Here is a 21,320-nt window from a genome sequence, read left to right as displayed (position 1 = left end):
ATGCCCAAATGCTTCTCAGGAGCTTCGAGGACTTGCAGACTTTAGCTCTGACATCTGCAGCTAAAACGTAGGAACGGGAAGAATGCTATCCAAATAAACTTAATCCTAATCAAAGGATTATTTTCTTACAGAAAAGCCTCACCTATACTTAATAGTTTTAAATTGTTCCGGGTACCAATTAGACTTTTAATTTTGCTGTTCCCTCCGGCGGCTGGAGGATGTGTGTGGTTTGCGTTTAATCAGAGTTGATTTTTTTTTGCTGGTTCCGGGAGAGGGGAGGAGATGAGAAGATTGTTTCGGGGTTTCCTTCTGGTCCTTCCAGGGCCCGGTCTAGGGGAGAGTTCCTGGGAGCCTCCGAGTTTGGGGCTGTCTGCTGGGGCAGTGTGGACATCTCCAGGGAGCAAACCAGAGTCCCCTCATGCCCGCTTAGAGGCAGCTGGGAGTTTCTGCCTCTGCATTCTGCCTGGAGAACCCAACGCCGAGTTAAATGTATGGATTATCCAAAAATTTCTGCAGCAATAGGGTGAGTTATTATTGATTCACAGAGCACGACAAAACATCGCTGCATGAATTAGCAAACAGCTGTTTCTAATTTGAGTTTAGAACGGTACACAGAAGAACTTGTTTCTCTGTTCACTCCTTTCATTTATAATGAATTTTAATCACCGCTACAGGTGAGAAAAATGTAGAAACAAGCTTGTATCTTGTGGAAGAAACAAAGGAGAGACAGATGCTAACAGATTTCCAGTCTGTGATAAAAGGGATGTTTTGGTACACTTTACATGTAATTAGAGCGCAGCTGTTTCCAGTCCCAGGTCCACGAACACGGCCGAATGTGGGCTCCGCCGATCTCCAAAGGGAGTAAAGAAAAACAGTGATTCAACCCCGAAAGCATTTTGCTTTCTCTTGAGTTGAGCAGAGAGCCCTTCGCTCTGGCCCTTGGCAGTGTTGTTCCATAAAGGCTGATGGAGGTGACTTCAGAGGTGCTGTCTCTGCTCCCGTGACGGTGGGAGGCTGGTGGGCTGAGGTTGGGGTGTGCAAGGAGCCCCGGCCAGGGGGCTGATGGGAAAGCCTTCTGGAGTCCCTCTGCTAGCTGCAAGCGCCCCATCTTTGGGGAGCCCCTGATAGGGGAATATCTGGCCCTCCTTTCCTGGCGGGAGTTGATGGTGACACTCCACATTAGCTAGTTTGATCATCGCCAGCTCTCGGGTGAGTTGATGAGCGCTGGCTTTTTCTCCCCCCTTGGTCTGTTTAATTTCTGCAATAAAACTCAAGCTCAATTGCATTTTCAATATCAGTGCTAAGTAAATTTGTCTAAGGGATGGAGCAGCCGGGCAGGCTGTGTGTTCTGTGAGGTCAGAGGCTTCAAGGGGAAAGGCGGATGTCTCCTTTCTGCCCTGCGTGTCCAGTAACCCTTTGGGGATGGCGGCCCTAGTGGGTGAAGGGGGCAGGGGTGTCCTGGGAGTCAGACCTCATTCCCCATCCCCTCCATCACGCACCTGGAGACCCAGGTCCAAGTTTCAGCAAGGCTGCTGATGCCCGAGCTTCTGTGTTTGTATGACGAGAGGATTGGCTGGATGCTGTTGAAGGCTTCTTTGCTCTCTGATGTCCTAGGATTGTAAATGCAGGGACCCAATGGGCCTCTATTCAGGTTGAGTGTCTTTTGCTTTGAGAACCACCTTTTGTAGGTGGTAACTGCTGGTCCTTAACTTTGACCTTCCTGGTTGTTAATCAGAACTCAGGAAGATGGGACCTCTCACTGTCTTGTGCTATCCAAACCCCATTGCCTGTCTCTCTTGCTTGCCTCTCTGTCCCTTTCTCTGCTCTGTGACCTTATGTTGAGCTGGGAGGGAGCCAATAGCCAGTGACTATTTTTATTTTATAGAACATTTCTCATATATGGGTGCATGCGTACGTGCTAAGTCGCTTCAGTCGTGTCCACCTCTTTGCGACCTTATGGACTGTAGCTCCTCTGTCCATGGGATTCTCCAGGCAAGAATACTGGAGTAGGTTGCCATGCCCTCCTGCAGGGGATCTTCCCGACCCAGGGATGGAACCTCCATCTCTTATGTCTCCTGCATTGGCAGACAGTTTCTTTACCACTAGCGCCACCTGGGAAGCCCTTCTTTTATATAATGTGTTACAAATATTCACTTATTTCATCTGCATAGTAACTCTATAATTGGGACTGTTATTATTCCCATTTTACAGATGAGAAAACAGGCTGGTTTCTTCTTCTGTGAAACTGGGGAGATTTATTAACTTGACGGAGCTGGGAATCTGAGGCTCTGAGGTCCAGCTGCTAGACTCAGCCACCAGACAAACACAGGTGCCTTCAGGGCCAGGATGCCTTGAGATGGGGAAGAGAGCCCCGTGGGTCTGGACAGACAGCAGAGGAAGCACATCTGGTTCTAAGTGGGAGCCACATTGCTGATCCGTCATGGATGCACCAGACTCAGGTCCTGTGCCTCCAGGTCTTTGCCTCCTCCTTTTAGAAAACACGGACGTGCTTTAAAACACTCGAGTTCTTGATTTCTAGCTGTTGGCATTTTTACATAATAACTGATGACCAGGTGGTCCCCAGACTGTCTGGCAGGAGGACAGCCACGGTGGTCTCTGCCCGCTGCTCAGGTGATCATTCCTCTCAGTCCAGCTGACTGAGAGTCCAGTCCCAGCTTTTTCATTTACCATATGCTCTGTGACATCGGGATGTGATCTAATCTCTCTGTTCTGTTTTTCTCATCCTTGGCGTTGACCACGCAATTTACAGTGTAAACGCAGATACTTGGTGAAAGAGGGATACAGGCTGGGTGGGAAGCTGGGTTCCCTCCAGCGTACCTGGGAGGGTGGCACCCTGCTTACTTGTAATGTGGAAATAACCACCTCAGCCATGAAAAGCTGCTCTAGTGTCAGAGGGATAACGGGTGTGAAAATGCTGTGTAAAATTTTAAATGCCAGACAGTTGATGGGATTTAGTTAATGAAAGTAGTACAAGTCACACTGGTAATCTTCTTGTCCTGTAGCCAACATTTATTGAATACTTAGCAGCATATGCACATTTTTTTAAGGTAGACACTTAAAAAAAATAAGGTAAATTGTTTTTTTTTTTTTTTAATTACTTATGTATTTTTATTTGGCTGTGCTGGGTCTTAGCTATGGCACACATGGTCTTCAGTCTTAGTTGCTGCAGGTGGAATCTCATAGTTGTGGGAGCTTCAGTTGCAACATTCAAACTCTTAATTGCTGCATATGGGATGTAGTTCTCTGAGCAGGAATCGAACCTGGGCCCCCTGCATTGGGGATGTGGAGTCTTAGCTGCTGCAACACCAGGGAAGTCCTAGGGTAGACAGTATTATTTTCTCCATCCTAGGGATAAAGAAATAGGGGCTCAGAAAGGTGCAGTGATTTGTCTGTGGTCACACAGCTAATGAGTGGCAACTCAGTCTCAGTGAGCCTGAACTCTCAAACCGTGGCTCTGCTGTCTCCCAATGGCTGGTGTGTCCCTGATATTGACTGAGTCTCTTGAAAATAACACTGATGGTTTTGACTCCCCAGAAGATTTATTAAGGGCCTGGATGGCAGTTGTTTGTTGTCAGGTGGCGTTTCAGCAGCTCCCAGAGACAGCTAGAAAAAGGCATGCAGAGCCATGGCTTTCAGTCTGTCATGCAGTCTGCAGGCTTTCAAGGCTGTGTGCCAAGTATCCCTTAGAGGCAGGTCAGAGAATAGGACCCGACCCTTCACCCACTAGGGCCAGCTGGGGAAGCAGCCCCTAAGGGCAAGAATGCCTTGGTTCTCCTCAGTTTGGGGTTGCTGACTTCTGCTTCCCAGCCTCCACCCCAGTGCTGTCTGTTGACCCCTGAAACCACCACCCTTCCGCCCCACCTGCTTATTTTTTATATCCAAACTGAAAGAATGATCCCCAATTTCCCTGTCTCTGGCCTTACTGGGGATGATGAGATCGTATCCACAAAGGCACTCTGCACTCCCTGGAGCAGAGAAGGGTGACTCTGAGTTGCTGTTATTTTTATTAAAAGCATAATTCTAATTCACGATTTCAGTTGGAGCCCTGTCAGTTCCTGGTAACCTCCATGGGGCTCCTTGACCTACCTCTGAGCAGAGACCCTCCAGCTGCCTCATCCCTCTTCTTCCCAGGGTGGACTCCTGATTTCTAAGGGGTTGGGCCTCCATCCTTTACACCACACCTTCAGATGTCCCTTTAGGAAAATCAAATACCTAGATGCAAGACTGACTGCTTTCATGAAAGATTTTTTTTTTTTTTTCCTTTCCTCTTTCAAAGTGCTTCAAAGTAGCAAAGCATTGGTTGAGAGTTGAAACTTGAGATAGTAACTAATTGACAGAGAGGCTGGGCAGTCAAGAGCAGAGAAACCTAAGAATGCTAGGAACCTTCTGTAAACCCTTAGAGGTCCAGATACATAGAGCAGGCTCAACAAATACATGCAGAGGGAAAGACAGGGAGATAGCCAGCAGAGAGCTAGGATACCTACTATCCACCAGTCCTCATTGCTGTACCCAGGGAAGCCATCACTAGTTGATCACAGACCCTTAGAGCTACAAAGGCTCTTAGAAGACCAATTCGTCTGGTTCATTCTCTCAGGTGTTGGGAAAAGGAAAGCACAAAGAGGGGATGTACTTGCCTATGGTTATTTAGTGCCAGAATCTGAACCTAGTTTAGTAGTGATCTCATCCACTATGCTCATGGTTCCACCCTGGGCTCGTGGCCTCACCCTCTAGGCTCAAAGTTCTACACTCTGGCTTTGCCTTCTGCATTATCTTTTTTTTTTTTTTTTTTCTTTAATGAAAAGTAACACATGTTTGCAGCCAAGTAACTGGCTGCCTATTTCCTGCCTGTAGAATTTGGAGGTTCCATAGGCTTCTTTCATCTCCTTTTTGGTCCAGGCTGGCAGTGTTTCTGCTGGTGTAAACTTTTCAGGAAACTTGGTGGTCTCCTGTGTATGTCATGGGGAATCAATTCCATTGGATAAGAGGTCCCTATATAGATTTTTTCCCCCTAGATAATCCCATCTCCACTTTTGGCTTCTGCTGTGATGGTTCCAGGGCAATGCCCTTAAATTTCCTAGATGCTCTCTGGTGAATCACATTCTTAATCTCTTCAAAGAGCCTTTTGTGTGACTGAGTGCTCCAGCCTTTTGCTTTTTCTGAGATACAGGCAAGCTGTATAGTCACACTCTCGGTCTTTTCTCTAGAGCGTGCTTTGCTGATAGTGAATCTCTTAATTATAATGTCTTTTGCAATCTGGTTAAGCTGAGAACTTCTAAAATCATCAATTCCTTGTTCCTCTTTGCTTACCAGTCTCCTCTCAATCCCCCTCTTTCCTTTCTACTATTAGCAGCAAGAAGAAACTGGCCATGCCTTCGATAAGTTGTTTGGAAATCTTCTCAGCCAAATATCCATTTTTCACCCATTACAAGTCCTGCTTTCCACATAAGTGGGGGGCATGATTCCATTAAACTTCCTGCCACTATATAACAAGGATCCCTTTCTTCCAGTTTCCAATATCAAGTTCCTCATCTTCTAAGCCCTCACCATCAATCCCTTTTATGCTCATGTTTCTCTTATCAGTCTGTTCATGATATTTATGCATTTTTTATGGTGACTTAGGTTTTCTCAAATGTACTCCTTACTTCCTTCTGAGTCTTCTCTGAGTCATTAATATCTATATTTCTATGAATAATCTTTTACAGGTAATATAGGCATTTTTCTACCATACTCCTGAAAATTCTAGTTGCTGCCCACTGCCCAATTCCAAAGCCACTTGCGCACTTCTCTGGTATTTGTAATAGCATCCCCCAGCTCCTGGTACCAATATCTGTTTTCATTTCCTATTGTTGCTGTAGCAAATTAGCATGGACTTAGTGGCTTAAAACAGGAACAGATTATTATCTTACAATTCTGTAGGTCAGAAGTCTGGCATGGATCTCACTGGGCTAAAATTGCAGGGCTGTGTTCCTTTCTGAAGGCTCTGGAGAGAATCTGTTTTCATGCTTTTTCCATTTTTAGAGGCTGCCCGCATTCCTTGGCTTGTGGCCCCCTTCCATCTTCAAAGCCAACAGTTGTATCACTCTGACCTCCTCTTTTGCCTTCCTCTTCTGCATTAAGGACCCTTGTCATTACATTGGGCCCTCCCAGATAATTCAGCATAATCTCTTTATCTGAAGGTCATCTAATTAGTGATCTTAATTCTATCTACAACCTTAATTCACCTTTGCCAGATAATGTAACATATTCATAGTTTCTGGGGATTAGGACATCAACATTTTGTGGGAAGGGGGCAGCATTATTCTGCCTACTACAATCTCCCAGATGGGGTTTTGCCCAGGCTGTTTAAGCATCCTGCTGTATCTGCCACCAACTGAGGCAAGAGGCCAGCTACAGGGACTTTCAGTGGCTACAGGCACCACTTCAGGTGGTCCAGTGGCTAAGACTCCATGCTCCCAGTGCTGGGGGCCCAGGTTGTACCCCTGGTGAGGGAACTAACTCCAACATAATGCAACTAAAGCTCCCACATGCTGCAACGAAGACCTGACTCAGCCAAATAAATCTTTTTTAAAAAGAGGGCAGCCACATTCATTGGTGCTTGGCATCAGAGCCAGCTTCTGGTGATCCACTACTGACTTTGCCCGCTTTGGGACACATCTTTGTGGCAGGTGAGCTTGTAAAGCGTGGAGCCTCTTCGTGGCTCTCCTTGAGTTACAGTGCTTGGCACCGAGCAGCTTCTGCAGTGGGGCGGGCTCTGAACTGGGCCTGGAGAGGCAGTGTAGTCTAATGGTCAGTGAGTGGCTTTGGGGTGGGGGTAGTGGTCCATTTGCTACTTGCTAACGCCGTGTGCTCGGAAAGTTTATTTCCTTCCTGGAGCCTCAGTTTGCAAGTTATAAAGAAGGAGATGTAATAATAGCTCCTGTCTCAAAGTGATGTTGTCAAAACCGAATGAGAAAATGTTGGCAGAGGATCTGGTTTATACACAATGTTCCATGAAGAGTAACTACAGTGGTTTTTGTGAGTTTAGTCCTGGCTCTGTCTGCTTCTGCCTTGTGGCCTCTGTTTCCCCATCTGTGGATAAGATGAGCGATGACCCATTCACTTCCTCTTGCCTCCCCTCCCCCTTGCGCTGATGTTGATTCTATGTGTGTGCATGTAATTGATTCAAGGAGTGTTCAGGGATGGGTGGCCACCTGGTAAGAGGTAAGGAGAAGGGCAGGCACTCTTGTCCCAGGTCTCTCGCTGGACCCTGTGTCCAGCGTTCTCTCCTCTGCCCCAGTGCGTCTCCCACAGGCGCCGATCCACCTGCTGTGTGCAGCCTGGACTCTCCGCGGGGCAGCGTCCAGGGCCCTCAGCCCCCAGCACAGTCCCCCATGCTGGAGGTACTGGTGGACCTGGTGGAAACTTCACTGCCGGGGCCGCTCAGCTTTTGTCCGCTCTGGAGCCTGGCGGTCATTTTTATTCACCTGAACGGACCTGCCCATTCCAGGAATGTCCTAGAAACCTGGAAGCTGCCTGGGCATCAGCTGTTTCCACCTTCCCGCCCACGGCAGCAACCCCTCCAGTGTTCCTTTCAGAGCCATCTATTCCTTGTGCAGAGCTTCAGTGAGGGATGGCTCCCCCCACCTCCCTAGCCTGTGCCCCTCGCTGCAGGAAGGGCCCTTTCTGCAAACTCTCAAGGGCTGGCTACTCTCCCCCTGGCATCTCGGACTTCCTCTGCAGCTCCGACCTTGATTCTCTGTGCCAGGAGGAGCATGGAGCTGAGGGTCCCAGCCATCCTGGGTGGCGGCCACTTGACTCCACCCGGTCAAGGTGCGTCTGTGTTGTCAAGGCTGCAGACTCAGCCCGCAGAATTGACCCAGTGTGGCCACGTGAGCTTGGGGTCACCTGACTCTTTCTTCCGCTGATATATCCTGAAGCCCAGTTAATGTTCTTTTTACTACCTAATTGAGTTTTTATCGAAGTTTCTCCCCACTTTTATGCTTATTTTTGTTCTCTTCCTGTAGCCGACAGCAGAAGACCCATATAACTCATTTCCTATCAGCCCTTTTTGAGGATTAGTCATTTTTAAATGACTGCAATTTCCTTTTTGAAAGTGATTTTTATACTCATTTTGTTCTGTTTCTTTAGCTGTACTTACTCTAGGTGAAAAGGGGAAGCCGAGGATTTGATATTAGTCACTGGGTTTCCCTCTTGATCTTCTGCTGTGACCATACCCTCTCCCAAAAGATAGAAGCAGAGTAGCATGGTGGATCAAAGAGTCGGACACAACTGAGTGACTGAGCACACACACACACAGTCTGGTGGGCGAAAACACTGGCTCAGAACCAACTAACTAGGTTTGAATCCTGGCTCTCCTGCCTGCAAGCTGTGTGGCTTTAGGTAAGTTACTCAGCCTCTCTGTGCTTCAGTTTTCTCACATGAGCAGGGAAATAATAAGAGTAGTGCCTATCTCATTGGGCTATTGAGAGGACTGAATGAGTTAAAAGAATGCCTGGCACATAGTAGAATTTATCAAAGCATTTACTTGGGAATGAAAAGGTGGCTGGGACAGCTGGTCTTTCTTTGAATCTGCCTTCTCCCTGAGTTCTGAAACGTTCAAGTTGAAGGGGATCTCAGGATTGCCTTCACCCTGTTTCTGCCCCCCTTCCCCTTCTGCAGTCTGCCCAAGGGTGTGTGCTGCAATGGTTTCATCTGTGAGATGACTGACAGCACGAGGGGAGCGTGGTTGCTGTAAGGACCCCCCTTCTGCTGACCCCTCCCTTGCGCATCCATCCTGAGTGCGCTGGCCCTGGTCCTCTCTCCAGCCTGCTCCTAGAACAGTAAGCTAAGTGCCCCTCACACAAAATGCATCTGGAGGGATGGGACGGATGGCAGCAGCCAAGGTTAAATGTTATGAGAGTGAAAGGCTTTGAACAGGGCAATCTGAGTTGGGTCTTTTATTTGTCAACATGCCCATTTCCCCTGATTGGGCCTTTTCAGTTTAAGGAGCCTTATTTCAATTCAGATGATTATAATCTCAGCAGTTGCTCAGTTTGTTGCTCCCAAAATAATGTGCTTTGCTGTAGTTTTGAGACTTGTTTACAGAAAAATAAAGCCAGCCGGGCAGCTCTGTGATGAACCTCAGGGGGCTGTGGTGCCCGGGCAGGTCGACCCTTGTTCTCAAAGACTGGGTGGATGAGGGGGTGCAGGGGAGAGTAGACCCCGAGATCCTGGCCACACACCGCTGGGGCCTCCGGCTGTGTGACTGAAGGCAAGTTACTCACCTCTCTGAGTCTCAGCCTCCTCATCTCAAAAATGGGATGTTACCAATGGGAGGATGAAAGGAGAGTATTAATTGCGGTAATAGAAGCACTTAGCTCAGTGCTGGCACTCGGGACATGCTCACTAAACGTAGCTGCTAATTTTATTAGCACTAGTGGTACTCATTAGTGCTAATTATGATTATTGGCCAAATAGCGCTTTTGTTTATCAGCTTTATTGAAGTATAATTTGCATACCCTAACACTCCCTTGTTTTAAGTGAGCAGTTCAGTGACGTTTAGTAAATTCACAGAGCTATGCAGCCCTCACCGCAGTCCAGCTCGCAGGCATTTCCATGATCTCTGAAGGATGCCTCTTGCCCATTTGCAGTCAGTCCCTGCTCCCTCCTCTGGCCTCAGGCAATCACTAATCTGCTTTCTGTCTCTACAGATGGGCCTGGTCTGGACAGTTCATGTGAATGGAATGAGTGCTTCTTCACATTAAATTTTCTCATCCACCCCTCACGGCGCAGCTCTGTTTCAGATGTGTGAGCTGACTTAGAGTTTAGGGGCGCGCTCGTGGGGTGACCCGTGAACGCAGGAGCAGGGTTCATCCTTGGGCACAGTGAATGAAAGACGTGTGCAGGCTTGGTCTTTTGGGTCAGGTGTCTTCCTTGCACCCATGAACCGGCTGGCTTTTGAGCCCGGATCCTCCACTTGTCAGCCAGCTTTGACAGCTCCTGGGCCTCGGGGGCCGCTCCCCACAATGCAGGCAGTGGGCCATCCCGGTGGCCCTGTCGGGGCTCAAAGAAGAGTCAGACCGTGACTGCTTGGGAGCTTGTCATGGGGACCCCCCTCCGTCTCACCTACACAGGTGTCTTGCACGATTGGCCTGTGTCAAGGGGCCTGACAGTGGGCAGGCCTGGTGCTGTTCTTCCCTGGGGGGGCCTCACATGGCTGTGCCTCAGTTTCCTCGTCTGTCCAGTGGGGGGGGCCCTGGTCCCCACCTCCTCTGTGCTGGAGACAGCCCTTAGTGATGCACATCGGAAAGGCTCCATGGCAGCTTGCACGAGTCTGAGCTGAGACATCAAAATAATAAAAAGTCAGTGGAGCCCAGCCTGGGGCGGGGGCGAGCGGGTCTCCCCAGCTGCCCCAGCTCCAGCCATCTCCTCCCTTGGGTCCCTTTGTCTGCACCCCGAGAAGCCAGCTGGCAAGAGCCAGGAATTACCAGGCGGGGGCTGGGGTGCCTCCTGCCACATCTAATCCAGGGAGCCGGCAGTGCTGGGTCCTTCCCGTCTGAAGGCCCCATAACATGAGGCCCCCAGGGGAGTGGGTGCCCTCACTCTGGGAGGCACCCCATACTGGGCTGGGTGACTGGGCTTTGGGGGCGGGGAGACTGCAGACAGATCGGGACTCTGGGCCGGGAGCTCTGGAGAGCAGAGCTCCTTCTAGGCAGAGCTCTGCCAGCTGTGCCAGCTGGGGTCAGGCACATCTTCACGGGGTCAGGGCCAAGGGCCCAGGTGGGCACGAGGGTGGGGGTGGGACCTAGAAGCAGGCTCCGAGCCAGCTCTGAGGGGCCCTGGAAGACCCTCCAGCAGGCCTTGTTGTCTTTTCAAGTCTTGGGATTGGCAGTTGTGAGAGCCTGTGGGTGCAGGGCCCCCGGTCTGAGCCACGTGCCTCCATGATGGTGTGTGTGCTTGTGTCTGCAGGTGAGTGTGTGTATATGTCCAAGCCTTTGTGTGTACGTGGATGTGATAATGTAGGAATGGAGGTGTGTGCATATGAGAGAGAGAGTATGTGACCGTGTGATTGTGTGTTTGTGATGGTGTGTATGACTGTGTGTGAGTGTGTGTGAGTGTGTTGGAGTTCACATGTGAGTTGCAGGCGTGCAGTATGAGTTGTATGTGTGCGTGAGTGTGTTTATGTGTGCAGGCGTGTGAGTGGTGTTTGCCCAGCCTGGGAGTGAGGTCCCCTGCCTTTCCCTTCTAGAAGATCTGGGCTGCCTCTAGCCAAGAATTTCTGGGTTACATCTGTGAGGGCTTTTCTGAAGACTCAACCAGGCTGGCTGGGGGCCGGAGAGGCGGGACAGTGGTCTATTTCCTCGGGGTTAGAAGAGGAAGGTCAGTGCAGCCGAATCTGAGCTTTTGTTTGTCTCTTTCCTGTCCCTAGCAGCCTGCGGTCCCTTTCATTCATTATTAAGTCTTAAATCCACCCAACACGAAACCTGAGCCATGGAACTCACTCCCTGCTCAGGCTGCTTTGGTTCAACCCCTGCCGCGTCTCAGGAAACTTCACTGGTTTAAGTTGCTGGGTCCAGTGTCCAGAAACGGCCAACCCCCAGTTGGTTTAGTTTTCCTCTGATGCTGGCCTGACCGGCCAAGGCAGGGGGTGGGGGGCCTTGGGGGGGTTGTGGTCCCTGTCCCTGGGGAGGGTGGGCCACGCCGATTGTTTGTGAAAAGCCCCCCCCCCCCCCCACCAGAGTGGATTTAAGGGCCCGTGAGGCGCTGAGCTCTGAGGCCATCTGGGTCCTGGCCCCACCTCTGATCACTGCTCCTTCAGGCCATCTCCTGGGGTTCTGAGTGGACGTGGGGAAAATGCAGGGGTGGAGGGGGACAAAGAAGACCACTGCCCTTGGGATGGTTTGAGCTGGGAGCCCCTCGGCTCCTTCCCAAGTCCCCTACTCCTGCTTGTTCCCTTGGGCCTGAGGTCCTTCCGCCTCTTATATCCATGCGCACCTGAAGCAGCAGTCCCAACTTTATCAGTCCCCCTTCCCCATGGAATGTAGCATGGTTGAATTCATTAAAAATGCATTTTACTTTCTTGTAAAGTTTTGCCCACGCCCATTGCACCCAGTGGGATTTCCCACCCAGGCTACAGGCTATAGTGGGGAGTCAAGCCCCATGTCTTGATCAGGTGATGGGACTTACCTCCTTTTGGCCTGATGGTCTGTGAGGTCATGTCTGGTGACTTTTTTCCCAGCCCCCCCCCCCCTCCCCCCCAATCAGGGAAGTGGCTGAGACCTCAGCTCCTGTTGGGGGGTGGGTACCACATCCAGCAAGACCCGGGCAGGTGTTGCCGAGGGGAAAGGCACCTCCCCTCCGAATTCTGCCGCCCCTCTGCCACCCCCTCAGCAGATTGGAAGGCCCGCATGTCCACACGCTTCCGGCTCCCCCGGACTCCTTCCTCCCACTCCCCCGTAGCAGTTGGCCAGCTGCACAGCCTCAGCCCGCGAGCTGTCGAAAAGCTGGCTCCGTCCTTGTTTCTCGCGGCCCTGGGAATTGCCTCTAATCTCCTTTCTGCCTCCCCACCTCCCCCCCCACTGCAGATGGTGACGACGACCCACAACTCTCCTGGGTGGCCTCGTCTCCCTCCAGCAAGGATGTTGCGTCACCCACGCAGATGATAGGAGATGGGTGTGACTTGGGCCTGGGTGAGGAGGAAGGGGGCACGGGCCTGCCGTACCCTTGCCAGTTCTGTGACAAGTCCTTCATCCGCCTGAGCTACTTGAAGAGGCACGAGCAGATCCACAGTGACAAGCTGCCTTTCAAGTGTACCTACTGCAGCCGCCTCTTCAAGCACAAGAGGAGCCGCGACCGGCACATCAAGCTGCACACGGGTGACAAGAAGTACCACTGTCACGAGTGCGAGGCGGCCTTCTCCCGCAGCGACCACCTCAAGATCCACCTGAAGACCCACAGCTCCAGCAAGCCCTTCAAGTGCACCGTCTGCAAGCGCGGCTTCTCCTCCACCAGCTCGCTGCAGAGCCACATGCAGGCCCACAAGAAGAACAAGGAGCACCTGGCCAAGTCGGAGAAGGAGGCCAAGAAGGACGACTTCATGTGTGACTACTGCGAGGACACCTTCAGCCAGACGGAGGAGCTGGAGAAGCACGTGCTCACCCGCCACCCCCAGCTCTCCGAGAAGGCCGACCTGCAGTGCATCCACTGCCCCGAGGTCTTCGTTGATGAGAATGCGCTGCTCGCCCACATCCACCAAGCCCACGCCAACCAGAAACACAAGTGCCCCATGTGCCCCGAGCAGTTCTCCTCCGTGGAGGGTGTCTACTGCCACCTGGACAGCCACCGGCAGCCCGATTCCAGCAACCACAGCGTCAGCCCCGACCCCGTGCTGGGCAGCGTGGCCTCTATGAGCAGCGCCACGCCGGACTCCAGCGCCTCCGTGGAGCGAGGCTCCACCCCGGACTCCACCTTGAAGCCACTGCGGGGCCAGAAGAAGATGCGGGATGATGGGCAGGGCTGGTCCAAGGTGGTCTACAGCTGCCCCTACTGCTCCAAGCGGGACTTCAACAGCCTGGCCGTGCTGGAGATCCACCTGAAGACCATCCACGCAGATAAGCCGCAGCAGAGCCACACGTGTCAGATCTGCCTGGACTCCATGCCTACCCTCTACAACCTCAACGAGCACGTCCGCAAGCTGCACAAGAACCACGCGTACCCCGTGATGCAGTTTGGCAGCATCTCTGCCTTCCACTGCAACTACTGCCCCGAGATGTTCGCCGACATCAACAGCCTGCAGGAGCACATCCGGGTCTCCCACTGCGGCCCCAACGCCAACCCTCCCGACGGCAACAACGCCTTCTTTTGCAACCAGTGCTCTATGGGCTTCCTGACCGAGTCCTCCCTTACGGAGCACATCCAGCAGGCCCACTGCAGCGTGGGCAGTGCCAAGCTGGAGTCCCCGGTCGTGCAGCCCACGCAGTCCTTCATGGAGGTCTACTCCTGCCCCTACTGCACCAACTCACCTATCTTCGGCTCCATCCTGAAGCTCACCAAGCACATCAAAGAGAACCACAAGAACATCCCGCTGGCCCACAGTAAGAAGTCCAAGGCGGAGCAGAGCCCGGTCTCGTCGGACGTGGAGGTGTCTTCCCCAAAGCGGCAGCGGCTCTCGGCGAGCGCCAACTCCATCTCCAACGGCGAGTATCCGTGCAACCAGTGCGACCTCAAGTTCTCCAACTTCGAGAGCTTCCAGACCCACCTGAAGCTGCACCTGGAGCTGCTGCTGCGGAAGCAGGCGTGCCCCCAGTGCAAGGAGGACTTCGACTCGCAGGAGTCCCTGCTGCAGCACCTGACCGTGCACTACATGACCACGTCCACCCACTACGTGTGTGAGAGCTGCGACAAGCAGTTCTCCTCGGTGGACGACCTGCAGAAGCACCTGCTGGACATGCACACCTTCGTGCTCTATCACTGCACCCTGTGTCAGGAGGTCTTCGACTCCAAGGTGTCCATCCAGGTGCATCTGGCGGTGAAGCACAGCAACGAGAAGAAGATGTTCCGCTGCACGGCCTGCAACTGGGACTTCCGCAAGGAGGCCGACCTGCAGGTGCACGTCAAGCACAGCCACCTGGGCAACCCAGCCAGGGCCCACAAGTGCATCTTCTGCGGGGAGACCTTCAGCACCGAGGTGGAGCTGCAATGCCACATCACCACGCACAGCAAGAAGTACAACTGCAAGTTCTGCAGCAAGGCCTTCCACGCCATCATCCTGCTGGAGAAGCACCTGCGGGAGAAGCACTGCGTGTTCGATGCCGCGGCCGAGAACGGCACGGCCAACGGGGTGCCCCCGGCCGCCGCCAAGAAAGCCGAGCCGGCCGACCTGCCGGGAGTGCTGCTGAAGAACCCGGAGGCGCCCAACAGCCACGAGGCGAGCGAGGACGACGTGGACGCGTCGGAGCCCATGTACGGCTGCGACATCTGCGGGGCGGCCTACACCATGGAGGTGCTACTGCAAAACCACCGGCTACGGGACCACAACATCCGGCCGGGCGAGGACGACGGCTCGCGGAAGAAGGCCGAGTTCATCAAGGGCAGCCACAAGTGCAACGTGTGCTCGCGGACTTTCTTCTCGGAGAACGGGCTCCGGGAGCACCTGCAGACCCACCGGGGCCCCGCCAAGCACTACATGTGCCCCATCTGCGGCGAGCGTTTCCCCTCGCTGCTGACGCTCACCGAGCACAAGGTGACCCACAGCAAGAGCCTGGACACGGGCACCTGCCGCATCTGCAAGATGCCCCTGCAGAGCGAGGAGGAGTTCATCGAGCACTGCCAGATGCACCCCGACCTGCGCAACTCTCTCACGGGCTTCCGCTGCGTGGTCTGCATGCAGACGGTCACCTCCACGCTCGAGCTCAAGATCCACGGCACCTTCCACATGCAGAAGCTGGCGGGCAGCTCGGCCGCGTCCTCCCCCAACGGCCAGGGGCTGCAGAAGCTCTACAAATGTGCCCTGTGCCTCAAAGAGTTCCGCAGCAAGCAGGACCTGGTGAAGCTCGACGTCAACGGGCTGCCCTACGGCCTCTGCGCCGGCTGCATGGCCCGCAGCTCCAACGGACAGGTGGGCGGCCTGGCCCCGCCCGAGCCTGCCGACCGGCCCTGCGCCGGCCTCCGCTGCCCCGAGTGCAGCGTAAAGTTTGAGAGCGCTGAGGACCTGGAGAGCCACATGCAGGTGGACCACCGTGACCTCACCCCGGAGACCAGTGGGCCCCGGAAAGGCGCCCAGACGTCGCCAGTGCCCCGGGTAAGTGCAGCCGGCCCCAGCCTGCCCCATCCCCGCTCCCTGGAGCTCCGCGCATGCCCACAAGAGGCCGCTTGCCAGGCTCTGCGTTTCCCTTCTAGTCGCTGACTGGAGAAGCAGGGCCCTCCTCCAGCGGTTAAGCACATCTGATGATCGCAGCAGATTCTGAGTTCAAATCCCCGTGCATGCCATCTCCCTTCCAGCGGGACGTGGCATGTATCACCCTGGGTCTCATTTGCCAAGTGCTCATCTGTAAAATGGGAATAATAATTGTCGCGACGTCATAGAATTGTTGTGAGGGACCCGTGGCATAGTGTAGGTGAAGGGTTGATACAGTGAGTGCTCTGTCAGTGTTGGAGGTCAGGTCATCTCGGTCTTTGATCAGGGGGTGGACTTACTGGGTCTTCTTGGGCAAGTCACTCTGTTCTTTGGGCTTTAGATTTAGGAATCCTTTGACAGTTTGTAAAGGTAACATACACATAAAGGACTTGGGACTTGTCAGTTAGGGCCCCGTCATGCTAGCTAGTAATCATCAACTGGTACTATTGTCATCAACACTATCATTAGAGCTGGTACATGGAAGCCCTCGGAATGTTTCCAGTTACTGATTGATCGATCACATTTGTTCTGAGCACCTTTTATTTTGGGAATGTCTGGCAGCCAAGCAGAGCCAGAAACAGACCCTGCACTGGGGCTGCTAGACCCAGGGGAGCCACATGCCTATAACCAGTGGGTTTCAGTGAGGCAGGGGAAGTCTGAGCTACTAGAGGGTCCATGTGGGCCCTGGGAATGCTGACCGTGGGGCACCTGCTGGAGACTGTGTGGCCCCTGGTGTCAGACAGATCAGGCCCGGGGACTCCCATCAAGTCTGTGTTATCTGTTTCCAGACCAAGGAGGTGCCAAGCCGATCTCGGGGGCATCTGTCCCTCGAGGGCCACTGCCGGCGCTGCTGGCAGGGAGGCAGGCTTTGGGGAAGGGCCACCCACCACAGGTGCCCCTGGAAGATAGGGATGTTTGTGAAGGTGTTCACTGTGGGATCAGACGGGGGCCTGGGACGCTGGGATTTTGCTTGGGGTGGGGGTAGTGGAGAGAGAGTGAGAGAGAAGGAGGGCTGGAGAGGCTGAAGGGAGAATCCGCTGGGGGGCCCTTAAAGGGTCTCCTGCCCAGCTTTCCTGCCCAGCGAGCTGCACGGCCTGACCAAGGTCACCCAGCTGCAGAGAAAGACATATGAATGAGAACAGGGCCATGCTTTCACCTGGGGCCTGAGGCCTCTCAGATGCCTGCCTGGAGCAGAGAGCTCCTTTCAGAGTTGATTGATTGATTGAATTTGTCCTGAGCACCCATTATTTCTGGGGTGCCTGGCAACCAGGGAGAGTCAGAGATGGATCACTTTCTCAAGGTCTTTTGACTGAGCGAGGCCTCTAGGTAAGGACCCACTGGGTCACCCTTCAGGGGTCCTGAGTGCAGTGCACTCACCGCTGCCCAGCTCTTGCCCCCCCCAGCCTCAGCTTGCTGGCTGGCCAGTGTGGGTGGACTGCGGAGAGTTTGGGCCCTGGAGGCGGAGGGCCTGCCTACCCAGCTGTGATCTGACCTCTCTGGGCCTCTGTCTTCACCTGTAAGCCAGTGCATGCTAAGTTGCCTCCGTCGTGTACGACTCTTTGTGATCCTGTGGACTGTAACCCACCAGGCTCCTCTGTCTGTGGAATTCTCCAGGCAAGAATACTGGCGTGGGTTGCCATACCCTCCCCCAGGGAATCTTCCCGACCCAGGGATCAAACCCGGTTCTCTTGTCTCCTGCATTGGCAGAAGAGATCTTTACCACTAGCGCCCCCTGGGTAAAGCCAGAGGGTGATAGTAATAGTACAGTAGTAGCAGTAATAGTAGTCTCAATGGTGCCTGTCTCCAAAGCTAGCATCACCTGGGAGGGGCCTGGGGGCCGTTCTGTTTCTTAACCAGCATCTGCTCTGGCTGGCCGGTGCCTATTCCTCCTCAGTGTCAAATACTGTGACCGTTTCCTGTGCTGACCTCCGTGTTTTGCCCTGGGATTAAATGAGTCAAGACGTGCTGGGCATGTATTAACCATCACTTATTATTTTCTCGTTTATAATCACAGCGCACACTGATTGAGGAATAAGGATGTGCCAGGCACTTTCTATCTATTTATTCCTTGTAACACTCTCCAGATGAGGAAAAGGAGGCAAGGAACCATTAGGTAGTTTGCTGTGAGCCCCTTGATTTCAAGAGGCAGAGATGGGGGTTGATCCCAGGGAGAGTGTGGCATCCCAGCCTGAACCCTTGACCAGCCCTCCAGCCAGCACCTCTGGAGCCCATCCTGGTTGCAAGGCTGGGGTTCGGGGTGGTCAGCCTGGGGCACGGATGGCGGGATAGTGTGGCAGGGCCGGGCGCCTGCCTGTCCTGCTCCCAGGTGCTCTCCCACGCTCTGCTGGTCATGGGGCTGCCTTTAGCCCCCCCAAAGCCTTTGGATATTGAAGCCTTCTCCTTCCCAGTCTCTGCTCTACGTCCGGTATCTAGCTCACCCTACTGTGTGAGCACCCACTCTTGTATTGCTTTCCTGGCAACACCCTGGACCTTTGCTGTGACCTTTGCTTTGGCAAAGAGGCTTGGAAAGGTGGAGCCACACACCCAGGGGTGGGCGGCTGTGGAAGCAGTGCAGGGTTCAAACCCGAGGGGGCTTGTTTACAGGGAGCCTGGCCAGGCTTTCTGCCCCTGTCCCTGGCTTGTGAGAGAGGAGGGAGCTGACATTCACGTCCAGAGGCCTGGGCAGATGGGCCATTTGCAGAAGGAGCTAGACAAAGCCTGGGCACCTCCCCAGCAGAGGCACAGCCTCTGGGGCCTTGCCCCCTGCCTGGGCACGCCTGGGGGCAGGGGCCCAGCTGTCTGCTTGCCCACCCCTCTCTCCCCCAGGACTCACGCATGTGAGAGCAGACTCTGGGGGCTGCACGGGGGCTTGGGGGCTGGCAGGCTGGGACCCTCGGGAGTGTATCCATAGCAACTGGCTCTCTGAGGACTGGGTTCCCGTGGGGCCGAGGCTGCTGTCGGCTGGAGCGTGAAGCACTGAGGTTTCCGCCTCCCCCTCTATTTATGGGTAATAACAACATCGCCCCAGCTCCAGCCCCTTGTGGGCAGACCCCGGCCCTCATCGACTCAGCAGATCGCCACAGTGCCTCATGCTGCTCAGGGTGGGGGGCTAGACTGGGTGCTCACTTGCTACACCTTACTTCAGGGCCAACAGATGGCCGGGTTCAGGGCCTTGTCCAGGTGACAGCTTTCTGTCACCCCGATCAAGACTGTCTGGGGTGGCCTGGGGCATGGAGTCAAGAAGGCAGCCCAGACAGTGGCTCCAGAGGGTGCCTGCCCGGGGTCGAATCCCTGTGCCGCTGCTTATCAGCACTCAAAACTCTGCTTTTCTCCATCCCTGAAGGGGAGCTTGCAGAGCCATTGTGAGTATTCAGAACAAACAGTGCCTGCACATAGTAGGTGCTCAGTAAATGTGGGCTGCAGTCATGATCAGGGGATTCAGCAGCAGTGGCTGTCTCTCCCCTCTCCTTCCTTCTCCTCTCCTGTCTCCACATCCCCAGGTGTGTTCTCTTTCTGCCCTGGGCCTCTCTGAGGTTGCTCAGGGCCATGCTAGGGGAGGCAGCCCTGGCCAAGGTCCCAGGGCTCAGCTCTGGTTCTCCTGGGCTGGGCCTTGCAGAATGGGCTTATGTCAGAGGAGGTGCTTTGAATGCCAAGTTCTACCTTTCTGTGGTTACGTCTCCTGGTGGGAGCTGAGGCTCCAGAGGAAGATGGGGTCTTTGAGGGACAGAGAAACGGAGATGGGCCAAGAGAAGGTGTTGAGGTGAGGACGGAGGGCCAGCCAGGGTTGCAGCAGGAGGGAGAGTCCTGATCCGTTCTCTCCAGCCCAGAGGACTGCCCGGCCCCACCGGCTGCCTGATGTTCTGGACCCTGGGCATCCCTGACCTCACGTGCCTGGCTGGAAGGGCCATCTGTGGGGACAGCTGAGTGTGCAGCAAGCCTCACTGAGTGTTGGTGCTGGTGAACCCTTTTGTGTACAGGTGTGTGTATGCCTACGAGTGTGAATGTGCATACCTATGTGTCTATGTGTGTGTCTCTGAGGGCTGGAGCACACCCTTGTTCCGTGAGCTGCTTGTGAATCTGTGGGTGCATTTGGGGGTGGTGGGTGTGGCTGTCTGGGTCCAGGCAGAGAGCTGAAAGCCCATGTGTTATTGGGGGTGCTGCCTGAACTTGGGGTCCATGAGGATGTTTCCAGTTCTCTGAAGGTGTTGCACTTACGTGTCCGTGTTACAGGGAGTGAGTTGGTGTGTGAGGTGGTATGGTATACCCCATGAATGTATCCATGAAGGTCTTGTGTGTTGGTGAGTGGAATGAGATGCATAGAATGCTTGCAAGATGTGTGTATGTCCTCACATGCGTGTCTATGCCTGTGGATACAGGTTGTGTGTGTGTGTGTGTGTGTGTGTGTGTGTGTGTGTGTATCTGTGCATGTATGTGTGAATGCCCAGGCCCTTTGGTCAGCAGTTCCTGTGACCCCTCTGTTGAACACTTCCTGGACCCTGCTTTCCCACAAGGCAGGGTCCATTCCTTTTCCTGACACCGAGGGGTGGCCATATGGTTGGGGGACATTTGGGGGATACCCTCTTGTCCTGCCCAGGCTCCTGGTGACTTGTCTTTCAAGCCAGTGAGCCCACTTCACTCACCTTCCTTGAGGAGGAACAGCACTTTGGGACCAGCCATGGCTGTGGCCTCCGGAAACTTCTAGCCAGGAGGTGGGTCCTTGTCCAGAAGTCTCCTCTGGGCTTCTTTGGCGTGGAGTTTCCTGGGCTGTGCTTCATTATTGCATTTACTTGTTCATTCACTCATTCATTCATTCAGTCATTCATTAAGTGTCAAGGACTCTTACACGGGCCGGGCAGAGTGGTGGCGGACACACGTGTGAGGGGATGAATGATTCTGATGATGGAGAAACTCAGGGTCCTTCTTTTCTGTGAGCACAGACCAGGAGTTGAGCCAGGGTGGGATGTGCCCCTCAGAAGCCCTCAGTCCCTGCTGTCTCTTCTGGCTTGAAATCTCCCCTGCCCATTGTGAGACTGACTCCAAAGTTCTGTTCCCCCCACCCCCAGACTCACCCATTCTTCCCGGGGTGTGTCTATGATGAATGCCTGCTTCCAGAACCAGCACTATGGCTGCTCCGAGGACATGGTGAATGCCTAGTTCTCTGGAAACACCTAGGGCAAGGCCCTCTGGTCTCAATAGCGGGGCTCCTGGAGCCTGAGCAGGACCCTGCCCAGGGCCTGAAGCTCCCAGCACCAGCTCTTCCAGTTGGTTGTCCATTCATCTGTTCAACAGCCACTTAGCAGTTGGCTTTCATGATGAAAGTTCAGTGCTTATTAGGTGAGCGCTCTGGGCAGGGCCCTGTGCAGGGTGGTGGGGGTCCAGGATCTCTAGTTACTGAGGGATGGCTTCTCTTTATCCCTTCTGCCCT

At 53.8% G+C, this 21,320-nt stretch overlaps 1 protein-coding gene across 3 annotated transcripts in view; it reads left to right on the top strand.

The window, feature by feature from the left end:
- ZNF423 (zinc finger protein 423) overlaps positions 1-21,320 on the top strand; it is a 345,950-nt gene that overhangs the window by 186,852 nt on the left and 137,778 nt on the right. For 2 of the 3 annotated variants that reach the window (XM_061138456.1, XM_061138457.1), the window contains one exon: positions 12,585-15,799. In XM_061138456.1, coding sequence (XP_060994439.1) covers positions 12,585-15,799 — 3,215 coding nt within the window. Of the gene's footprint in view, positions 1-8,265; positions 8,401-12,584; positions 15,800-21,320 lie in introns of those variants that run through there. The other variant, XM_061138458.1, reaches the window with a different exon arrangement.

The sequence above is a fragment of the Dama dama genome, chromosome 4 (assembly GCF_033118175.1).
Source record: "Dama dama isolate Ldn47 chromosome 4, ASM3311817v1, whole genome shotgun sequence".
Lineage (NCBI taxonomy): Eukaryota > Metazoa > Chordata > Mammalia > Artiodactyla > Cervidae > Dama > Dama dama.
The sequence above is the reverse complement of the archived record's forward strand: the minus strand, read 5'-3'. Positions and strand labels throughout refer to the sequence as shown.